Here is a 24,373-nt window from a genome sequence, read left to right as displayed (position 1 = left end):
CTGATCATAGGTAAAGGTTCCCCTTGCACATATGTGCTAGTCGTTCCCGACTCTAGGGGGCAGTGCTCATCTCCGTTTCAAAGCCAAAGAGCCAATGCTGTCCGAAGACGTCTCTGTGGTCATGTGGCCGGCATGACTCAATGCCAAAGGCGCACAGAACACTTTTACCTTCCCACCAAAGGTGGTCCCTATTTTTCTAGTTGCATTTTTTACGTGCTTTCAAACTGCTAGGTTGGCAGAAGCTGGAACAAGTAACGGGAACTCATCCCGTTACGCGGCACTAGGGATTCGAACCGCTGAACTGCCGACCTTTCAATCGACAAGCTCAGCGTCTTAGTCACTGAGCCACCGTAACCCTACCACTGATCATAGCCATAGGCAATTACACTATATAATGCTTGTTTGACAAAATGCCTCACTAACTGTATGACTTACTTCTGAGTAAACAGCAAAGGAATGCACTTTTAATTAATAGATACCGATGGATGGGGTGGGGGGTTTCTTTGCACAATTTTTTTGCTTTGGATCAGTATAGAATAGAACAAAAGAAACTATATTTTTTAATCAGATTCATACAAGGTCCGCATGAATGATGAAATGAAAATTATTTTTTTTAATAAAGTTTTTATTTTTATTTTACATAAATACATATACACGTATAGTCATTTCCATCATTTTTCATTCATCTTTTCTTTTAACTTTCATTTTTAATTTTTACTTTTTCGGGGCTGCTCTTTTACCCTTTACCTTTACTCCAACCTTTTCTTCTTCTCCTCCCCTTCTCTTCCTTCCTTTCTCCTACTTCCTTCGTTCTTCCTCTCCTTCTCTTTCCTACTTCCCCTTCCCTTCCCCCACTCCTCTCTTCTTCCCCCCTTCTAACCTTCTCCTTTACCCCTCTTTCCCCTCCCTTTTCTTCCTCTCCTTTTCCCTTTCTTCTTTCTCCTCTTCTCTCCTCTCCTCTCTTCTCCCTTTCTCTCTCTCTACTCCTTCCCCTCTCTCCTGTTGTTTCCCTTTTCAGTTCAATCTAAAGTGGTATTTGAGCAGCCCCGGATTTCCATATTATCTTTATTCTCATTTCAATTTCTTATTCAATTATTATTTATTTTTATTTCATTGTTTGCATACATGAAATGAAAATTAAAACTTGACTGGCAGTTGCCATGTGTTATACCTGTGTGTTGAGAAATATGCAAATGCTAAACTTGGATGATTTCAAAAAAAATGCAGGGCTGAACCAGTCTAGTATTTGCATAAGAAACTACCAGATAATTCCAGGATTGTTAAAAAAAAAAAAAAAACAAGCTAGCAATTTAGAAGAAAGAAATGGCAAATTACTTCCAGATAAGTCCAGAGCATAAGTCCTGCGATAGAAAATTCAACTTTATAAACTATCAATTGCAATATTTCTGTCTGTGTAGAAATGCCAGGCTTCTTCAAGCAAAGGCCCACCCAAATTTGTTGACCTGAAGCTAGCTGGGAATCCTGGAAGCATCACCCAGCCCATCTGGAGGGGAGATTTGGTGGAAATTATCAATATAAACTGTCTTTCACAGATACAATGGGAACCAACAAGGTGCCTAAAATACTTGGCAATGAAAATTTTGCATCTGTCACAGAGGACCAGACCCAGAAGTATTCTCTGTAGTGCCTGTGGGTAGGTCAACGATCAAGGTGTGGAAGCTTACAGAGAGAAATCCAAAATGAAAATGCATAATTTTATGACCATGAGAACAATCATATGTGCTCCATTACTGGAGTTTTTCAAGCAAAGGTTGGACAGCTTTTGGATTGGGATGGTCTGATGACTTCCAAGATCCCTGTTATGTCATGACACAAATCCCGATCATTCATATGACGCACAGATATGCTGGTCCTGTGGTTTGTCACAATATTGTGTACAATGCATATGCACAATGCATATTTTGTTGTTTGTGTCTCTCTTCCCTCAAAGATGCCTAAGGGATAAGGGATAATTAATTGCATAAGGGATAATTGCATTAGGGAAATAAAGAGTTCAGAAGGAAAGGAAGAGGAAGGAAGGAAGGAAAGGAAAGGAAAGGAAAGGAAAGAAGGAAAGGAAAAATCTTCAAGATGTTTGATAACCAAATACTGCAGCTCTCGTTTGCTAAAATAGGGCTAAGGCACAAAAACTTTGTTCATGTACGGCCACTTGGGTTGCTATAGGAATAGCTGTGATTTTATATTGCAGGTAGTCCTCAATTTATGACCAAAACTGAGCCCAGAATTTCTGTTGCTAAGTGAGACATTTGTTAAGTGGATTTTGCTCCACTTTACCACATTTGTTAAGTGAATCATTGCAGGTATTAAGTTAGTAACAAGGTTGTTAAGTGAACCCAGCTTCCCCATTGACTTTGCTTGTCAGCAAAACCCAAAAAAATCCCCAAACCCCCAAAACTTTAACCTAAAACTGTCTACTGTTGACCTCACCCCATTCCTAAGAGGTCTGTAAGCGGGATAAATAAGAGCACCAGTGTGCCTACCATCCCTGCCCTAATGTTCCCTTTAATTGTATTCATTTTATGTATTCAATTCATGCTTATACTTATATATATTATCTAATATGTACTCGACAAAATAAATAAATAAATAAATAAATAAATAAATAAATAAATAAAGTTTGTAAAATGAGATCACATGACTCCCGGAATACTGTAACCGTCATAAATATGAGTCAGTTGCTAAGCATCTGAATTTTGATCACACAACCATGAGATGCTGCAATGGTCATAAGTCACTTTTTTCAGTGCTGTTGTAACTTTGAACGGTCAGTAAATGAACTATCGTAACTACCTGAATGTAGTTTGGTGCCTGGAGCAAAACTTTGTGGGAGGTTTTGCTATATGTTTTCTAAATATTGGTACCAATAATAGGATTTGATTTCTAAGCAACTCCTGGATTTTAAGGCACTTTTAGCACTGGCAATCTTCTGGATGTAGCCAACAGAATCCCAGCAAAATAAAAGGACAGATTCTGTTAAATTGTTTGGCAAAGATTGGTAAGTACAGATGTATGGAGAGATTTTAACTATCTGCGCCAACCTGCTTGGTATTGCAATATGCAGATATCCATTCCAAATCTCACACAAAAGATTTGTCTCATTCCCCAAGCTAAATCCATGTTCAATGTTATCACTGCTGTTAAGGTCAAACGATGTGAGAAATTTGACTTTGTAAAAGAAAAGAGACTTGGATGTGGAATAACTTCCCATCAGCTGCACACATGAAATCAAAAGCTAGTAGAGGGAGATATATATATGATAAATAAATAGTAGATCTCTAACATGCTCTGCATGAATTTGCTGAATTGGGCATACTCATTGCACATGCATTCAGAATGACAAGGCTGTTGGTTTTATCAGAGTCATCTATACTACCTGCAGGTCCAACTGATTCATATTTATGACGGTTTGCAGTGTCCTGAAGTCAACCTTTTGCGATTATCTGACAAGCAAAAGTCAATGAGGAATCCAGATTCGCTTTACAACCATGTAAAGCGATTCACTTAGCAAAAAAAAAAGTCATAAAATGGGGCAAAATTCATGTCACAAATGTCTCACTTAGCAACAGAAATTTGGGCTCAAATTGTGGTCGTAAATCAAGGACTACCAGAGGGCACTAATTCAAGAGCTATACATTTGCTTGACTCTAAACCAGGGGTGAAATCCAGCAGGTTCTGACAGGTTCTGGAGAACCAGTAGCGGAAATTTTGAGCAGTTCAGAGAACCGGTAACGGAAATTTTGAGTAGTTTGGAGAACTGGCAAATACCACCTCTGGCTGGTCCCAGAGTGGGGTGGGAATGGGGATTTTGCAATATCCTTCCCCTAGGAGTGGGGAGGGAATGGGGATTTTGCAGTATCCTTCCCCTGCCACGCCCACCAAGCCACACCCACCAAGCCACGCCCACAGAACCGGTAGTAAAAAAAATTGGATTTCACCACCGCTCTAAACGTTTACCAAAACTGCTCAAGGTGAATGTATTTCTTTATGTCAATATTTTCAAAACGCTTCAGGTTTTCAAAATTGTACCAATTGCTAGTAAGATTCCATTTCTTTAATTGTTAAAAAAAAGTTTGAAAAGGTAGTTAGGTACACCTGTTTGCAAGTACTAACGGCTGCACTTATGCATTAACATTAAATTATTGTAATAATTTTAATTAATTTTAATCGGATTTTAATTTATATTGAATTCATATTGTTGAATTTTTATCTTGTAAGCCGCCCTGAGTCCTTCGGGAGAAGGGCGGCATATAAATTGCAATAAAATAAAATAAATAAATAAAATTAAAGCTAGATTAATGATTGGAAGTACTAAAAAAAGAACCTAATATTATTTCACCTGGGTTGCTGATTTACTTTGTTTGCTATAAAGAGGAACAAAACCTATAAGGGGAGAAGACCAGACAACTTTTGCATTGAACTGCCCTTTAAATTAGCAATTGATTCCTACCTGCAGGAGACTGCACTAATCTGAGAGATTAACCCCAGAAATCTATGATTTTGGGCATTAATTGTTGCATTTCCAAATTATTGCAGATTCCAAAACGTGTCCACTTTTTAATCTCTTCCCCTGCCAGCAAACCACAAGTGGGAGGAGTTTCTACCTGCCAGAACTGCATCACGTGACGCACGTGATTGGCTGGCTGGCTGGCTGGCTCGCTCTGTCCCCCCTCAGCCTGTTCACTCCCTCCTCTTCGAAGAGACGGGACAACCTAGCATGATGGTTCCTATTCTCTGACGCCAATCCCAGCGCCGAGCGGGGAGTTGTCCAATCAGACAAAGGGAATCGGCGGCGGAAGGCGGGACGTCGTTGAGTGACGGCAAGACGAGACGAGAGCGGTTGGGTTGGGTTGCACGATCGGCCTCTGAGGAAGCGGCCATGGCGGCGGGGCGGCTTCCACTCACTTCCGCCTGTGGCGGCCGTTCTTTCCGAGACTGAGGGGAAAACGGGCCGGGCTCGGGGACAGAAATGGCGGGGGTCCCGCGGTTATGGCCGCTGCTGCTGTGGCTGCTGCTGGCCGCGGCCTTGGCGGCCCCCGAGCAAGAAGTCAACCGCGAGCGAGACTTCCCGCCTCACCAGGAGCAGCAGAAACCGGCGCCGGCGCCTCACCAGCAGCCGGCGGTGCAAGGGCCGGACCTCCTCCGGGCTGAGGTGAGCTGAGGGAGGCGGAGGCGGACGCCACGGTGGCCGGGGCTGGACTACTCTCGTCCCCGAAAGCTCCGGCCGACTTCGGGGAAGGAAGGGTGCGGAAAGCCCCGGCTTCTCCGGCGCTTCTCCTTTCCTTTCCTGCTCAAACGGTGGATGGCGGACCTTCAAGTCTCCGTCCCTGGGGCGAAACGTGGCCGGGTGAAAAGTGGGATGGGAGAAGCAGATTGGATTCATCCATAGACAAACGTCGCAAAAGGGGGACAAAACTCACTTAACAACTGTCTCACTTAACACCATTGATTTTGGTCGTAAGTTGAGGACTCCGGTGTGTCTGTGTGTATGTGTGTGTGTTTATATATATACATACACACACATACATACACACACACACATATATGCATACATACACACATATACGCATACACACACATACATATATACACATATATATACACATACATACACACATAGATATGCATACATAGATATATATATATATATATGCATACAAACACACACATATATATACACATATATATATATATATATATGCATACATACACATATGCATACATATACATATACATATATACACGCACATACATATGTATATACATATATCTACAGATACATACATACATACATATGTGTGTGTGTGTATGTATATATGTATGTATTTGTTTTCATAGATTTTCACAGGTACAGGTATGCAAGTCTTGGTGTATTTGGGTCTTCTCCCGTGTAAGATATACACACACACATACACATACCTTGTTTCCCTGAAATAAGCGCTTGGCCTTATTGCTATGCACTCAAAAGCCCGATTGGGCTTATTATCAGGGGATGTCTTATTTTGGGGGGGGGAGTGTACACACACACACACACACACACACACACACACAAAATTCGGCTGCTTGGCAACTGACTCGTATTTATGATGGTTGCAGTGTCCCAGGGTCATTGATCTTTTTGCAATCTTCTGAAAAGCAGAGTTAATGGGGAAGCCAGATTCATTTAACAACTGTTTTAGTAACTTAACAGCTGCCATGATTAACAACTGTGGCAAGAAAGATCATTGAATGGGGCAAAACTCACTTAACAAATCTCTCGCTTAGCAACCACAATTTTGGGCTCCATCGAGGACTACCCACCTGTAATGCCCATATTTCGTTTTCTTAAATGCCTCATCTCACAGAAATCGTAGGACACTGCAAAGAAGAGAATCCTGTTGGATCTCAGAAGGGGGGATAAAATCAGAAGACTGGTAGAGTATCCAACTAAAAGCATTTTATTAAAATGCCTCGGCTTTCCTGACCTGTATGCTCCCTTCTTTATCCATATGACACATGCTTAGCTCATTTTATATCCTCATCTGACTAATGTGCTATTGACGAGCTGCAGACAACAGCAGTATTAGTAATTACTTAAATTTATTTTACACTTTGTCTATTGGAAGAAAGTGATATAGTCTCGCTCGGAACAGTTACGCTGTCTATTATGTAACTTAATGGCTATTCGTTTAATTCGGTTGATTTTGAAATAGTGATGTTGCCAAATTGCACAATCAATTAGCTCACATGTTACAGATCATAGTGACCTTTCAGGAGGTCTTTTCAAGGTTTTGAAAAGTAAATATATTTCAGCAATTTGATTTGATTGTTGGAATTGGATAATGACACTTCAAATTGTGTTACAGCAATGTTTTTTTTTTCAAGTTACTGTGAGAAAGTCTTGAACTTGCATGATAGTTTCCAAGTGTGAAATGAGAATGATTTGTCATTTTATGAATATGCAGCCCATTGGTTTAACCCATATATGTAATTGTTTTTCTAAACAGACTTTAAATTTACTGTTATGTATCAATTTCTTAATTCTTTCAGTTGTGCTGAATTAAGTATCTTGCCATAATGCCTACATAGTGTTGACTGCTCAGCAGTTCTTGGAACACAACTTTGTAATCATGGTCAGATAGAAAACGTTTCTGTTCATTCATGCATTGTTTAATCAGATTTCATGAGATGTTCTAAACTATAAAAAGGTTACTGCCCTCATATGCCCTTGCTATAAATTATAAAATGTATAACACAAACATCAGGAATTGACCATAGAAAATGTTTTATCACATTTTGTTTTGTCATAAAATACTTTATAATTCTTACGTTATAAGCAGTTTTATAAAATTTGCCAAATTTCAATTCCATGGGAGTCATGGGTGCCAAAATTTGGACACATTCTGTAAGTTAGGCCATTCAAGGTATTTTGGTTGGAAAAGTTTTGCCCTATAATGGACTATTTTGCCTAGTTAAAGGTTACAAGACTCAGAGTTTTAGTAGTATGCTGATTATCAAATAATAACGAGTGTCTTTTTTAAAAAGTACTGATTTTATAGTCCCAGGATAGTTTTGTCTTCAGAAATAAAATGTGAATCAAAGTTTCATGCACTTTCATCTACAAGCTAGTGTTTCATGATATGGCAAATCTTCACCTTTACTGAATGTTGACAAAGAATAGACAGGTTGAAACATGTTGGATGTATTTGCATGATAAAATCAGCTTTTCTTCCTGAACTGCTATAGCACCTGGTTGGAAAGATTTGAGACAAATAAGAACTAGCTTTCTTTGTGATCTACGACAATATAATTATATTTGTAATAAAAGAAAAACACTCAGCTTGTCAACAATCAGTAAAGGTGAAGATTTGGAATATCATGAAACACTAGCTTGTAGATAAAAGTGCATGAAACTTCAATTCATATTTCATTTGTGAAGACAAAACTATGCTGGGACTATAAAATCACTTTTTTTAAAAAAAACACTCTTGCTATTATTTGGTAATTTCACTTATTTAAAAATAGAACTTGTAGCTACTTCACTTTTCTTAGAATTCTATTTCTAGAATACCATGTTTCTCTGAAAATAAGATCTTGTCTTATATTTTGTTGAACCCCGAAATAAGGCCTTATTTTCGGGGAGGTCTTATTATTTTGGGGTCCATGGAGCAAGATGGGACTCCTCTTTCCATCTTACCTGATTTCCAGCTTTGCATTTAAATATTTTTGGGGAGGGCTTATTTTCAAGGGGAGGCTTATTTTAGTGCATGTGCTCAAAAGCCTGATTGGGCTTATTATCAGGGGATGTCTTATTTTCGGGAAAACAGGGTAGTATTAGAAATAGAAATAGAATAGTATTTTCTAGAATAATATTCTAAAAATACAGTTGTATTTTAATCTCTGTGTTAGGATATGTATTTAGCAAATGTATTCAAAAAGAACATGTAGGTAATCCTTGACTTAAAACCATTTGTTTAGTGGCTGTTCAAAATTAAAGTGGCACTGAAAAAAGTGACTTGTAACTGTCTTTCACTCTTACGACCATTGCGGCATCCTCCCCATCATCATGTTATCAAAATTCAGAGGTTTTTCAACTGGCATGTATTTATGATGTTTTCAGTGTCCTGAGGTTATGTTATCAACTTTTGCGACCTGACAAGCAAAGTCAATGGGGAAAGCCAGATTCACTTAACAACCATGATACTAACTCAACAACAACGGCATTGCTTTATTTAATAGCTATGCCAAGAAAAGTCATAAAAGTGGACAACACTCACTTAACAACTGTCTTGTTTAGCAATGGAAATTTTGGACTCAGTTGTGGTCAAAAGTCAAGGACTACCTGTATATACTACCTTTAAATAGTGAGGTAATAAAATACCGTAACTCTGATTTAGAAGGTCAGCAGATAGAAGAATAGTATTATATTGATCTCAGTTCTGGTGACAGTTTAGATATGACTTTGCATTAGAGTTGCTTTTCTATTACTCTTAAGTCCTATATTTTGGGACAATAGTAGATTTCGGAGAAATTCTGTGTGACGTATATTCAAGTACTTGAAAAGAACTATTGTATCTGCTTTCTGTATTTTTTTTGTCAAGACTCTGGTTGATTCCTTCAAATATGCCTCCTAAATAATTGTTAGTATGATGAATTAAAGATAAGTAGAAATTTGTTGGGAGTGACTACAATTTATTGTTAAAGACATGCAGATAAATTGCAGCTACGGGTAAAGTGCCATAACAATAAAATATGAAAAATAGAATGCCAATGAGTCAGCATCTAAAGTTCAGATCATTTTTGTACTTTTGTTTCAGCAGGGATAAATAAAAACCTTGATGAAACAATTTACATTAAATACCAAGGAGAATAGGTGAACATGAGATGATTGTTTTATGATATATTAAATTTGTATGCTGCCTGCCTCTTGGTGACTTTGGGCACCACACAGGTTTGTGCTTAAGGAAGACTTAAGGAATATTCAAAACAATATAGTAAGAAATACTCTTAAGTTTATGGTTTCTTAAGAGTTGATACCAACTTCAGGTTTATAATAAAAACACTTCTAAATTTAAAGCTAACGAATGTTGCATATACTTTCATATAAGCTCATCCACGGATAAGGCGACCCTCAAATTTTTAACAAAAATACCATGAAAAATGTGCCACCTTACATGGGGCTACCCTTAAAGCGTATTCGGAAGCTACAGCTGGTGCAGAAAGTAGCAACGTGAGCAGGTCTTGGGGGCCACAAATTTCACCGCTGCTCCGTGAGCTAAATTGGCTGCCGGTTTGCTTCTGAGTTCAATTCAAGGTGTTGGTTATTACCTTTAAAGCCTTGCATGGCATGGGTCTAAGCTACTGGAGGAACCGTGTCACCTCATTGAGATTGGCTAATCCCACCTCTGCTGGCAGAGCAGGCATGCTAAAGACCCGTTCAGCTGAGGAATTCTGGCAGGCGAAGAGCCTTCTCTGCTATGGCCCCTGCCTGTTCTGTCCCAGCTACGGACCCCAAAGAACGCAGCACACACAAACTCTATACAAAGCTTATTTACTCAAAATAACTTAGTCTTTATCATTCAAAGGCTGTTAATGAACTGTCTTAACAGCCTACCAGAATTCTAAGATAAGGTAATCACCGTCATACTAGAGTTGGCAGAAAGCCCAGAAGCAGTTTTGCAAACACGAAGGAGAGTGAACTAAAGTTGTTCTCTACAGCTTGTTGCAAGTGGCGTTCCTCCTTAAATAGGCTAAGGAAGTGGCCAATTAGCCCCAAGCCTTACTGTCGAGGAGACCTCCTCCTGAGGAGCCACTCCTGCCTTTTGGCAGCTCTGCGCGCCCGTGCATTGAGAAGAGGCTCCTCCTCTTTGTCCTCTTCACTTAAAGGAGCTTCTGGAGGTTCTGAAGGCCCTGGCTGAATCCCCGCCTCTGGCACCACATCTTCTCCAGCCTCCTCACTGTCCGACTCAAGCGCCAACCTCACAGGCTGCTGGCGCAGCACCACACCAGCCTCCTTGTTGTCGGAATCAGCTACAATCTGCACAGGCCGCTGACGGACCACAACACTGCCCTTTGGAACATACCCTCTGAGGATAGATCTGCATTGACCCTCCTGATCTTGCATAAGGGCTTGGAGACCTGGTGCTGGCAGCAGGCCTGGGGCACCAACAGGGGTGGTGGTGGTGGTGTGTATCATTCTCATGTGCTTAGTAGATTGAGAGGTGACCCGACCTTCCCCTGAGATCTTTGTACTCCCTCCTTTTAATCTTTAAATGATAAACTATTTTCTAATCTAAATTTTAACTATGATTATTACAGTCTTATCTTTTTAGTGTTTCTGATTTTCATGTTTGTAAGCTGCCTCCAGATGAGATGGGTGGCATATAAATCCAATAAATAAAATAAAATAAAAAGTACCCATATGGTACTTCGACGTTCTACTTACCTACGTGTGTACTTACATGAATATATACAGAAAATATGAGTACTTTAAGGAAATATTGTATATACTCTCAGATGTCTCGATCCCCAGATAAGTTGAACTGGGTGGTTTATTTTGGCACTTAAACTTCTTGGCTAATTCATAAGGTAAGTAAAGAATTTGTAAGGGCCCTTTTACATACTATCCAATGGATTACATTTTTCTTATGTGTTGGCATGATAAGGAACTGATTTCCTTAAAACTTGGAATAAAAAACATATTATTATTTTTTTCAGAAAGGACCTACCCTCGTTGTTCCCGTCCATTCTGTTAGCGAAGAGTCTTCAGACAAAACTAACCTAGGATTTATCCATGCATTCGTGGCTGCGATTTCTGTCATCATTGTTTCAGAACTGGGCGATAAAACCTTCTTCATTGCTGCTATTATGGCAATGCGTTACAATCGCTTAACAGTGCTGGCTGGTGCTATGCTGGCCTTAGGGCTGATGACGTGTCTATCTGGTTAGTGCTTTTGTCTTCTGTTCCCTGGAACATAGTGAAAGCGTGGTGTATGTACTGTATGCGGGAGAGAATAAGGGATCTGTGAAACATTTCAGTTGTGGAAATGTCCAGTTTAAACTAGGTGGTTCCATTTTATCAGAAGTGGCCCAGTGCCATTCTGACATTATGGGAAGCATTGGAACACACTTGTTTTGAATTTGAAATATTTTGCACTTCTTTAGGGGAGCCCTTCTGACAATAGGAAGGCACTAGAGGCCATAGTTTTCGGTGTTGAAGGAAGATTTTGAGTAGCCATTTGGTTTTCGGGTTTTTTATATTAGCTTTAATTGTTTTCTTTTTACTTGTTAAGTCTCTTAAAGTCTGTATCATTTAATCAATCTAAAAATTTTATGCAATAAAAGAAATTACACTTTCTATGCCCTATTCATAGAGGAGTTGTAAATTAGAATTACTGCAAAATATCATGTAGGGATATTTTGGCTACTGTAAAGAGCTGTATTCGTGTTGATTTTTATAAACTGACTTTTCTCTTGAAAACTTTATCTGGATTTCAGCTAGGTAGAAATGTGGGAATATTGTATATTAATGTTGTATTACTGTATAATTTGGGAAATAATATTGTATATAATATAATTCCATGGGATTAATTAATAAATACAGGACTTCCTGAATTTTTTAAAAAAAGTGCTTAGAGAGTAGAAATAAACCTACTCTGCTTCATGGAAAGCCTAAACTATTTGCTTTTCTGTTTGTAGTTTTATTTGGTTACGCTACCACAGTAATTCCTAGAATATATACCTACTACGTGTCAACAGCACTCTTTGCAATTTTTGGTATCCGAATGCTTCGAGAAGGCATGAAGATGAGCGCAGATGAAGGTCAGGAAGAACTAGAGGAAGTCCAAGCAGAACTCAAAAAGAAAGATGAAGAAGTAAGTTAAGGTTTATAACAGTGTTTCTCGACCTTGGCCATTTTTAAGATGTGTGGACTTGAACCCCCAGAATTCTTTTTTTTTTCCATATTTTTTTATTATTAACACACACACACACACACACACACACACACACACACATATATATATATATATATATATAAAGAAATTAACATACATAACATACATGAATCATAATATATAATATATAACAATATACACAATACAAACAATCAACGAGTGCTCCCACACCCCTCGGGATCATTCCTGCTTCCAGAATCTTAAAGCTTCTTCTGGTGGTGGTATCCCTCTTCCTCCAGAAAACATATATATTAGGAACTGTTTCCAGATTCCATTGAATTCATTTACCTTCATTATGCCCCTCCTTACTTTAATATTGCAAGTCAATTTATCATTTATGGCAATATCCCATACTTCCTTATACCATTCTTCCAAACTATAAACACCTTGTGTCTTCCAGTTCCTAGAAATCATTAACCTTGCTGCAGTCAACAAATTTATTATCAATTCTTTAGTCTCTTTTTTACATTTTATATCTTCCAATAGTGAGAGTAATGCTACCTTTGGTGCCTCTTCTACCTTTATTCCTACAATTTCTTCTATCTCCTTAAACACCATTTTCCACAATTTTTGCACAAATTTACAATCCCACCACATATGTAAATACGTTCCTTTTTCCCCACAACCTCTCCAACAGTTATCTGAATAGTGCTGATTCATATTGCTTAATCTAACCGGAGTTAAGTACCACCTCCATACCATTTTGTAGTAATTCTCTTTTATTCTTACTGACATATTTCTCAACACTCTTTGTTGCCAAATTCTGTCCCAACTCTGTTGCCCTATTTGTATCTTCAAATCGGTTTCCCATACCATCTTTCCTAAATTTCCCCTCTCCTCTTCCTCCAACAATATTTTATAGATTCCGCTCATTAAGCCTTTTATCCCTTTATTTTCTTCCTTTATAGTTTGATTTTTTTCAATTAATTCCTCAAACCTCATTAACTCTCTACACTCTCCATTTTCTCTTATCCAATTTTTAGTCCATTGTTCCACTTGGCTATAATTTAACCAAGACAACCATTTTCTTCCTAGAACCTCTTCCAATTCCCCACGTGTCCTCATTCCTCCTAACCATTCCCTTAATTTCATTTTATTTTTCTCTTTTAAAATTTCATTCACTTTATTCTTCAAATTCCCTGGAAACTTTTCCAAAATTACTACCGGTGATAATGGAGAGTTCTTCGGAAGCAACCTCCCTTTATATTTACTCCAAATTTCCCAATGAAAATTCAGGAGAGGATTGCTTATGCTCTCAGCCCATTTCTTTCCACCTTCCATAAAAAATATATTTTCCAACTTCCATTCTAATTTGGTTTTAATTTTAGATTTATCTTCCAACCATTCCAATTCCCCTATTCCTAAAATTGCCTCTATAACATGTCTAAGCCTGTTAGCGACATAATATAATTTAATATTTGGCAGTCCTAAACCCCCTTTTTTTGGCTTAGATACCACTTATTTTTATTTATCCTCGCTTTCTTATTCCCGCTACAATAGTTGTTCAGTATATTCTGCCAACTCTTTAACTCTAATTCTGATATTTTTATTGGTAGCATCCTAAAAGCAAAATTGATCTTTGCTAAAATCTTCATTTTTACTAAGGCAATTCTTCCAAACCATGATAAATTCAACCTTTTATATTTATTCAAACTTTCCAAAATCTCCTTCTTTAAGCTGCCTAGATTTTCCTTTTCTAACTTCTCCAAATTTTTTGTAATTCTAACTCCCAGGTATTTAATATGATCTTTAATTCTCATTTCGCTTTGCTTCCCTTCCCAATCCTTCTCTTCCCTTTTAGTGTACTTAAACAGCATCAACTCAGATTTTGACCAAATTATTCTTAATCCAGTTATTTCTTCAAATTCTTTTAGATGCCATCCAGTTCTTTCCATCTTATCCATTATATTCTTAACTGTTAATAATGTATCATCAGCAAACATATTTAATTTTATTTTACCTATCCCTTCTATCTCCCCGTCATCTCTTAATGCATTGGCCAATAGTTTTTTTTTTTTGTTTGTTTGTTTTTTAATTTGATTTATATGCCGCCCTTCTCCGAAGACTCAGGGCGGCTTACAATGTGCTCAGCAATATAGTATTGGTTATATTTATTTGTATTGGTTATAGTTCCATAACCAATACAAATAGGACAGGTGAGAGTGGGCACCCTTGCCTTGTTCCTCTGGTGAGTCGTATCTTGTCTGTAACTCCATCATTCACTACCACTAAGGCAGAGTTCCGAGAATATAATTGATCTATTACACCTTTAAATTTATTTCCAAACCCCATTCTGTCTATTACCATCTTTAATGCTTGCCAGCTCACACAATCAAAGGCCTTAAAGATATCTAACGCTAATATCCCCGCTTTAAGCTTTAGATTTTTGATCTCGTGAATTACATTTAACACTCTTCCAACCAAATTATGCATCTGACGGCCCATTACAAATCCACATTGATCTTCCCTTATATAATTACCTATAAAATTATTCATTCTTCTTGCTAAAATAGTTGAAAAAATTTTTGCGTCTTGATTTATTAATGATATTGGTCTGTACGAGTCAGGGAGCGTCGGATCCTTATCTGGTTTAAGTATTAATATTATTAACGACTGCTCCCATGATTCTGGAATCTTTTCCCCTTCTAATATTGCATTATACAGCTTTAATAATTTTGGTACTAATAATGTTTTAAATGTTTTATAGAATTCTGTTCCTAATCCGTCTATCCCAGGTGATTTACCCACCTTTAAACTTTCAATTACTTCTGCAATTTCCCTTTGCGATATACTCCTTTCCATTAATTCTTTATGCTCCCTTTCCACACCCCTTTTTATATATTTCCCAATATAAGCTTCCATTCTATCCTTCTTAACCTCCTTACCCTTGTACAACTCTTGATAAAATTCCTGGAATATTTTTAACTCTCCTTTCATTGTACTACAATAATTCCCCAATTTATCTTTCACTATACCTATTGAATTTTTAGCTTTCTCCTTTTGTGTGAGCCTGGCAAGCATCTTAGAATTTTTATTGCTATTTTCAAAAAATTCTCTTTTCATGTATATTAAATTATTCTGAACTTCCTCTAAATTTTTATTCTCTAATTCTTTTTTCTTAGCTTGTAATTCTATTAATTTCTGTTTATTTCTTGTATGCCAGTACTCTTTTTCCAATTTCTTAATCTGTTCCTCTAATTTTTCCCGTAATGCAGTTTCTTGCTTTTTAACACTACAGGCTTCCCTAATATATATTTCCCGTGTCACCGCCTTCATGGTGTCCCACACCATTCTCGTTGCTATTTCTCCTTTTTCATTAATTTCCCACAATTCTGATATCTCCTTTTGCATTTTCTCAACCACTTTCTCATTTTTAAGAATCCTTGTAGTCATCTTCCATCTAACCGCTTCTCTATAGTCTTTTTTTACCATAAAGTCTAAACTAACCACCGCATGATCTGTTACTTGAATTACTCCCACTTCCATTTTACACAACTTAGTTGCCATATCCCTAGAAACGAAAAAATAATCAATTCTAGAATAGGATTTACAGGTTGGGGAATAATATGTGAAACCGGGCTCCCCACCTTTAAGAAAATGCCACCCATCCACATAATCTTTTTCTTTTATTAATTTATTTAAAATGGTGATATTATTCCTCCTTTCAGCACTTGTGGGATTGGTCCTGTGCAATCTATTATTCACAACCATATTAAAATCTCCACCTAAAATGACATGTCCTTCTTTAAATTCTTCTATTACTTTAAACAATTCTAAAAAAAATTCTCTATGTCCCGCATCCCTCAGAATTCTCAAAGCCAGCATGCTTGCTTAGAAACTATTAGGTTGGTATTTGATTAGTACTTCTTAAGTGATATTCTTAACAAGTACCTATTGAGTACTTAATGATATGAAGGCTGTGCAAAGATCCAGACTGACGAAGGAAAGGTGAATCAAAGGGCACCAATCACTACCACTTGTGGCGTGTTGGTCCAGGAAAAAAAAACAAATCCCTACCCAAATATGGAATTCTTGCTTCCTTGCACTTTTGGAATAACTTTTTCTCCCTTGAATCCAAATTGCTGCATAAGATCACTAAATTAGGGAGGGGAAATGAATTACCAGATGCCACTGAGTTACAACTCCATGTACCCTAGTATCTTGACTAGTGCTAGGAGCTATTGAATCCTGTAGTTAGATAATTTCAAGAGACTCACAAATTGTTCCTCATAGGATTACATGGATGGATGTCCAAAATTAGCAGTGGATCAGTCTTATTAAGACATCCATTTCTGGACATTTTTGTTGGTATTTTTATTGCCAATATATGCCAGTCTATGACCATAAGAATTGATATGATATATTATCAGTATAATATTGTAACACTTCAGTATCAGAATTGTTTCCATTTGTGATTATTTCGGAAATCAGGATTGTAGTCTATGATTGCCATTCCATTTTAAAATCAGATTACCCATTCCTTTATATTCATTGAATATTCTGTTTCCAGCCAAGGATTGATTGTAAAGGGAGAAATCTTTACAGCCAGCAAAAACTTCAGGCTTTAACCACAGTGATTAGTTGCAGCAACTGCCTTGATTCCCACACTCATCACTCTTATGATGAAGTATTAATTATTTAATTGTTTGTATCTATTTACATTGGTACATTGTGTAGATTTACATTGTAAAGCTGATCATTGCTTCTCTATCGCTGGTGTTGACTCTTTGGATCTGACTGTGCTTCCCCAAGTATTCTAACAGCTGCTTCTTCTCTTCTCCTAGCTCCAGAGAATGAAACTCTTAAATGGCCCTGGAGATATGGAAGCGGGTACAGGCCCTGCAATACCTCAGAAGAAATGTCTGCATTTTATTTCTCCAATTTTTTTGCAAGCATTCACTTTAACGTTCCTAGCTGAATGGGGCGATCGCTCCCAATTGACCACCATTGTCCTGGCAGCAAGAGAGGTGAGTCAACTGTACGAGAAATGCACACGATCAGAAGTTACAGAGCAAAATGCTCAGGATCTAATTAGGTATAGGTAGATTAATATTACAATTTGAGCCTTAAGCAGCGTAATAAATCCACCTTCCCTTGGGATCTTTCCAATTTAAAAGGCACAGTTGCAATGCATACTCCGTGAGATGCACTCAGTAGAGTTGATGTATCTGAGAAAGGACATTATCTGGCTTATCTCTGTGCGGAGAAGCGATGGGACCTGCAGTCGCAAGAGTGCTTTTGAGACCCATGTGGCTTTGATTTAATGTTATGTATGTTAAATTGTTGCTTCCGTGGAAGTTGCTAGGCACAGCACGGCGACAAATGAGTCATAGGAGCAACTGTAATTCAGCTTATATAGTAACCTTTAAAGACCTGGAAATACAAGTCCTGCATTGTAATTAGTTGCATTTTTTTTTTTGGTTTAACATTTTTAATTCATTGCACTTTTATTCTGTCCAATTGGTTAAGTTACATTAGGGGAGAAAATTGGTTCTCCTCCTGGTGCTGAGGTGAGTATTTAAACTGAGTAGGAAAAGCACCTTTTGTTTCTAGTCTTTTCATTTTTTTAAAGTGATTGTGATACTTTCTGTTATCCCAGGAATGACATTCTAGTGAATTCTCTCTGGTCATGAACGAAGGCTGGATGTGGCTGACAGTACATTCTCTGTGTGTTTTTATCTGTTTGCGGCCTTTGAAAGTATTAGTGGCTCCTTTGTAAGCAACTGCAGTAAAAGAGCTGTAGCTTTTCAAATAGCACTGAAATGTTTCCCATTTTTGACACAGGACCCCTACGGTGTGGCTGTGGGTGGAACACTTGGGCATAGTTTGTGTACAGGCCTAGCGGTGATTGGAGGAAGAATGATAGCACAAAAAATCTCAGTTCGAACTGGTAAGTCCTGGACAGGAAAAGAAAACCATCGATTTGCAAACAAAAGGGAAAGTGAGATGTTTTCTAACAGGAGATTAAAAAAACCAGTTTGGTCTAATGATTAAGACACCAGGCTGGAAAGCAGGAGATTGTGAGTTCCAGTCCGGCCTTAGGCATGAAAGCCATCTGGATGACTTTGGGCCAGTCATTCTCAGCCCAACTAGCCTCACAGGGTGATTGTTGTGGGGGAAATAGGAGTGTTGGACATGAGTTATTTATAAACTTCATAAAGGGGACCGCCTTGAATCATTTTCATTAAATGATGGAAATTCCAGTCCCAATTACTTTTATAAATTGAGGACTTATCTGTAATGATACATTTTTAGTCTCCCTCTTTCACCTGGAAATTAATATTACTGTGTTTCCCTGAAAATAAGACCCTATCTTATATTTTTTTTTGAACCCTGAAATAAGTGTTGGTCTTATTTTTGGGGAGGACTTATTATTTTGGGGCACATAAAGCTCCTCTTGCCGCCTTAGCAGATTTCCAGCTCTGTCTCTAACCCTAACCAGAGGAAATGGCGGGGACCGGCTGCACATGCGATTAAATATTTTAAAATTTGTATAAATAGTATATAATAAGTAAGGATCACTACGAAAGAGCTGTAAAAGAGTTTATGTATATAAATGTTGTATGTTTTGTATTTTTTTAATGTGTCATAATAAAATAATAAAATTAAAATAAAAAAATATTTGGGGGGGGGGTATTATTTTAGCGCATGCGCTTAAAAGCCCAATTGGGCTTATTATCAAGGGATGTCTTATATTCGGGGAAACAGGGTATCACTATCAGTTCTGTAGATTTTGAAAAGCTGATCCATGGGACATATGGTCTTAAAACACCTGGCAAATCCTTCACGTTAGGCCTGCCCAAAGTAACCAATGCATTAAAATAGAGCCAAGTCCTACCATTTGTTAAGTTAGTGGATAATTGGTTCAAGAAAACTGAAATAGGTGAAATCTGTCCATTTACTATATTCTTTTTAAAGTTCATGCTCACTATTTAGAATGGGGGTTTTTTGGGATAGAGAGGGGAAATTGTCTTTAATCCACTGTCAGCCAGTGTGAATGGGCCTGAACAGATACAAACCTGTCATCTTGTCATGAAACTTCCTATATACTGTCTAATTTTCCAATTGGTTCAAGATCAGTTTTTCAAATGTCTCTCATTTAACCATTTACTGAAATATTTTATTATTTAGTCTTTCTTGATAGGAGTATACAGTAGGCAAAAATGACATTTTTTTTTTCATTTATTTATTGGTTGAAATTATACAACTGCCCATCTCACATACATGAGTGTGGGTGGCTTAACAGGATTCAAATCACACACACACAAAATACAAAACTAAAATCATAACAAAAGATACAACCTTTAAACCCTAGAAACAATTAAAAATACAAAAAACAGAAAGGGAAAGTACATGTTTCCTATGAAAGCCATCGATGAGGTCTTTGTGGTTCAAATTTTGCTGACTTGCACAAAGATCATTTGATGTGGATTATTTCTTACAGTATATAAACATTAACTAAAGCTTGTCGTTTATAACTTCTTGACTCTGACCATGTTGGAAATATATAGGGCGGGTGTCTTGATTGATTAGATACTGGTAAGAAGTAGAGGCATGAAAGTAATTTCATGAATGCAAAAAAAAAAAAAAAAAAGCCTTGTGAAATTTTGTCCTTTATATATAAGTTCTAACCATCTGGTTATTCTTTCCCACCCCCTTTTTTTTTCTTTTTCTTTTTCTTTTACAGTGACAATCATAGGAGGCATTGTTTTCTTAGCCTTTGCATTCTCTGCACTATTTATAAGCCCAGATGTTGGATTTTAGCAGGACTATTTTTCCTCCTTTTCCTTGAAATACAAGAATTAGAACCAGTGACTGCCATTCGGCTTCCTGTATATAATGTACAGCTACTTATTCAAACAAGCACTGAAGGTGGGATGCTGTAATTTTTATAGTAACAATTAGTTTGATATGTTTTGTAGATACAGTCTCTGCTGAACAATTACATGATCTATATATTTGGGATAGGAATAATGTACATTTGCTTACTGTACCAACTCAGATAAACTGAGGTTTCAGCTCCTGAAATTTTGCGGAGTTATTTTACTTGCAGATGTCCAAAAAAAACACTGCTTGAAAACCCCCCCTTCGATTTTATTTCTCAAGTACATGGTTCCACAATCAGAAATGGAGAGCTGTGCCAACAATTAAGTCATCTATTCAAGATATTGAGCGTGGTGGACTTGTGGAAGAATCAGGATATTTTGATATGGAATGTGCTAATTCAGAAATGGTCTCAAAATACAGAATCCATCTAGATATTTGCAGATCAATTTTTGTATTTTACCGAACATTTGATGCATTTTCAGATTAAAATATTCTTAAAGTGGTCGTTGTTTTCTTTTTAGTAAGTATAATAATATGGGAGCAAATGGATAAAAACTAGGTACCTCCTATTATAGAAATGCAATTAAAATGTGTTTTGGTTTTATTCAGAGGAAAATTATGTGTACTGTTCAATATTTTATATTTTTAGTGGTTGTAGCCATTTCTTTTTACTCCAGTACCTTTGATGGATTACTTTGATGGATTTCTGTGATTTCTCATAATTGCTTTTGTTTTTAATTTTAAGTCATGCTGCTTGTCAGTTATGGAAACATGATAATTTGCCACTGATTCAGTGCCACATGCATTGTTCTAAGCTGTGCCACAATTTTGCCTTAGTATGCTGTGTAGATTCAGCCATTCGGTATATAAACTCTGGTCTTTAACTTGGTGTTATGCAAACCCAGTTAGATGCAACATTTAGCAAATCATTGGCTTAATGTAATTAGTGGATCTAGCCATAGTATCTGAGGCATCAGGTTGTGCTGCTAAAGATGATGTTTTACATAAAGAATGGCACTGCCACAATATGGGGGAACCCCTTTCCCAAATTAAAGCTTTTATTCCTAACCAATACTTCAATAAGAAGGCTGAGATAAGATTGATCAAATGGAAGCGTTCCAAATTACCTCTCCTTTTTGCCCTCTGAAACTGTTCCTCCATTCCCCCCCTCGGTCTAGAAGTTCAGAAGCCATCCAAAGGATTCAAAGCATTCCCCATGTTTACATCATATGCCTGGCATAGGAGAGAATTTAGATCAGCTATTTTGCTGGTATAAAACCAGTATCTTCCCATTGCTTGGAATGGAATTAGTTTCTTGAAAATAGTTCAATTAATTCTGTTCTTATTTTTGATCTGCCAGCAGGATTCTGGATTTGCCAGTTGCTATCATTGAGCAATATACTTGTCCATCTTGTAGCCAAAAAAGGAAGGGGGAAAAAAAAAGAATCCAGTTTGTAAAAGATGAGTATCAAGCTGGAAAGATCACTTTAAAATAAATTCTTTTGTAAAGGTGATTTTTTTACTGCTTTATTCTCATCTTTCCTAAGTATGAGATTCTTCTAGTTAAGCGTAATGTGTACAGGTATAATTTCTGGATGATTCTGAAGAGGGGTTCACCTTCATCTAGTAGTAAACTCGGTTTTCACTGTTTTTCAGGAGTTTAATCTCTTTTGTTGCCATTTTACTGAGACTTTAAAAGCATTCTTCTATCTAAAAGCCTTTCCTACCATGGTAACATGCCTTGTGCAGTGTATTTGCTTCTGCATCTGTATGTCCTTATTTTTACATCATCCCTTCCAGAGGCTCTTCAGTCTTGCCATCCTTAAGCCAACAGCATCTAGCGGAGTTGCAAAGTGTTGTAAAACCTGAGTCCCCAATCCATTGATACTATAGTGACCTGCATGGAATGAAATCAAGCCCTCCCGCTGTCTTGGTAGGTGGGAGAGTGAAGCCTACAGTCCCTGAAATCAAATGAGAGAAAGAGTACCAGCTGAGGCTCCTTTGGTGACTACCTGGTGCTTTTTTTTTTTTTTTTTTTTGCTGGTGGTAACAGCATGGAGGCATAGAGTCAACAGACTGCTCATCACCTGAGACGTGTGGCCAGATTGCATGCTTTTCTTGTTCTTGCACACGGACACATTTTCCTGCTCCACTTTGGTCTCGGCCCTTATTCTCGTCATTCCTTTCTAGGATCATTACTGCTGATCTTCCTTCCCGCACAATATAATGAATCCTTGTGCACCTAGCTCTGCTGCAGAAAAAGCTACTTTCGGACTCCTTTCTCAGGACAGCTCAGCCAATGGGACAGCAAATGTTAAAAATCAAAAGTAAACAATATGGTTATCAACTGATAACAGGCTATGCAAGAATTTTTTTAAAAAAAAATAATGGAACTCTTACCATCGCAGTGTCACAAACATATTCTTACACCGTTGAAAGATAATTGAAGCAAATCGTATCACACAGCAAATGTTGGAGCATTTTGATCAGGGCTTAAATTTTTCATGATAGTCCTTTTGATCTGCTTTTTTTTATTGCAATCATAAGTGATCCTATTCCATAATCAGCTGATTTTCAAACTTTCTCCAATCCTGTTGTGTGGGTGTCAAGTCTACCAAACCCTCAGTCTCTGAATATTGGAAAATGACGGATGAGTAATTATCAGGGCAGTAAGAGTTATTTAAAAGATTTATTGTAGTACTTGAAAATCATTCTATTTTGAAGCTACATTGAGGGGAAAATGCAATTTTAAAGCCAACATGAAGTTGACATTCTTATTGTATTGTTGGCAACTGGTATTTGTTAGATGGGTGACTATAATGAGAATTTATAGAAAATAAATTGATCCCCTCATGACTTCCCCTCAAGTACTGGAAGACAGCTATCCTATCCCCCCCCTCACCCTTCTCTTTTGTCAGGCTAGATATACCTAGTTCCTTTAAGCATTCCTCATGGTTTAGCCTCTAGTCCTCTTATCATCCTTGGCCTTCTTTGCACTCTTTATAGGGTCATAAAAACACCTTTTAACTCTTGAGATCCCTCTCAGAGTTATTACTATTGAACCAGGTTCCACCTATTCTGTTAACTATGCATTTGGTTTTTCCTAATCCTAACAACGCTTGAGACTTGTTTAACTATTATTTAGGTAAATTCCTGAACTATTACTTAAATTTTATTAAAAGGCAACTGGGTCTTGCATTCAATTAGAGGTATTTTTTTAAAAAACAGCACATCTATGAAATCTTATCGGACATGATTTTATTTAACGCAGGGAAGAAATCACACAGACCACAATCCTATGGCCATTGAAGCAACACAGACTCTATAGACCAGTATTCATTTCCCCACCATCAAAGTCAATAGGGAGAGCTGTAGACTCTTGAAAGATTCAAAATGTAGGTCATTTCTCATCCTTGGGACTTTCAAGAGTTATGTGACAATCCTCAGATTTTCAGATCTCAGATCCTTGAAAATAAAACTAATTGGCAGTTAGCCTAAATTATTGTTCTTCCTACCACTTGTTGTAAGTTTGAATTTTTGTCAGAAGCATGAGCATTGAAAAAGAATAGCGAATTTTGTTCCTTTTCCATCCGTCTAGAAATGCAAGGTACTCCTGTTCAGTGTTTGCGAGAGACCAGTATCTAAGGCTGGAAACAGCTCTATTATACTGGATCAGTGTTTCTCACTGGGCAACTTTAAGATGTATGGACTTTTAAGTTGGCTGGAGAATTCTGGGAGTTGAAGTCCATACGTCTTAAACGTTGCCCAGGTTGAGAAATAGTGTCCTAGATGATTAGCATCATCACCGAAATGCAAAAAGAGCCACAACTATCACCAGCCAAATGCAAAGGGTGCCGCTTGTATTTGCAATTTCTTCATCTCTCTCCACCCCACTCAATTCTTTCCGATTGAGATTGTTGTTGTTGAAGAAAAGTAATAGTATAGATACCAAGTCAGCAAGAAGAAGTATTCAAGCGGGAAACATTATCAAAACCTTAATGCTACAAAGCAGAAATTTCAAATGTTATGTTTATTCAGTTAAAAACTGACACTTGGTAAATGATCACATGAACACTAAGGATCCATATCTACAG

At 37.5% G+C, this 24,373-nt stretch overlaps 1 protein-coding gene across 1 annotated transcript; it reads left to right on the top strand.

The window, feature by feature from the left end:
• The first annotated feature begins 4,552 nt into the window (after window positions 1–4,552).
• On the top strand, window positions 4,553–20,781 carry TMEM165 (transmembrane protein 165). The gene is made up of 6 exons (XM_034411373.3): window positions 4,553–5,170; window positions 11,215–11,440; window positions 12,196–12,371; window positions 17,237–17,419; window positions 18,237–18,342; window positions 20,140–20,781. The coding sequence occupies exons 1-6, from the start codon at window positions 4,988–4,990 to the stop codon at window positions 20,214–20,216; spliced, it is 951 nt and encodes a 316-aa protein (XP_034267264.2). The 5' UTR covers window positions 4,553–4,987; the 3' UTR covers window positions 20,217–20,781.
• Window positions 20,782–24,373: the final 3,592 nt, after the last annotated feature.

This window comes from Pantherophis guttatus, chromosome 8 (genome assembly GCF_059756535.1).
Source record: "Pantherophis guttatus breed Tessera chromosome 8, ASM5975653v1, whole genome shotgun sequence".
Lineage (NCBI taxonomy): Eukaryota > Metazoa > Chordata > Lepidosauria > Squamata > Colubridae > Pantherophis > Pantherophis guttatus.
Note: the sequence above shows the minus strand (reverse complement) of the source record. Positions and strands in the feature narration are given on the sequence as shown.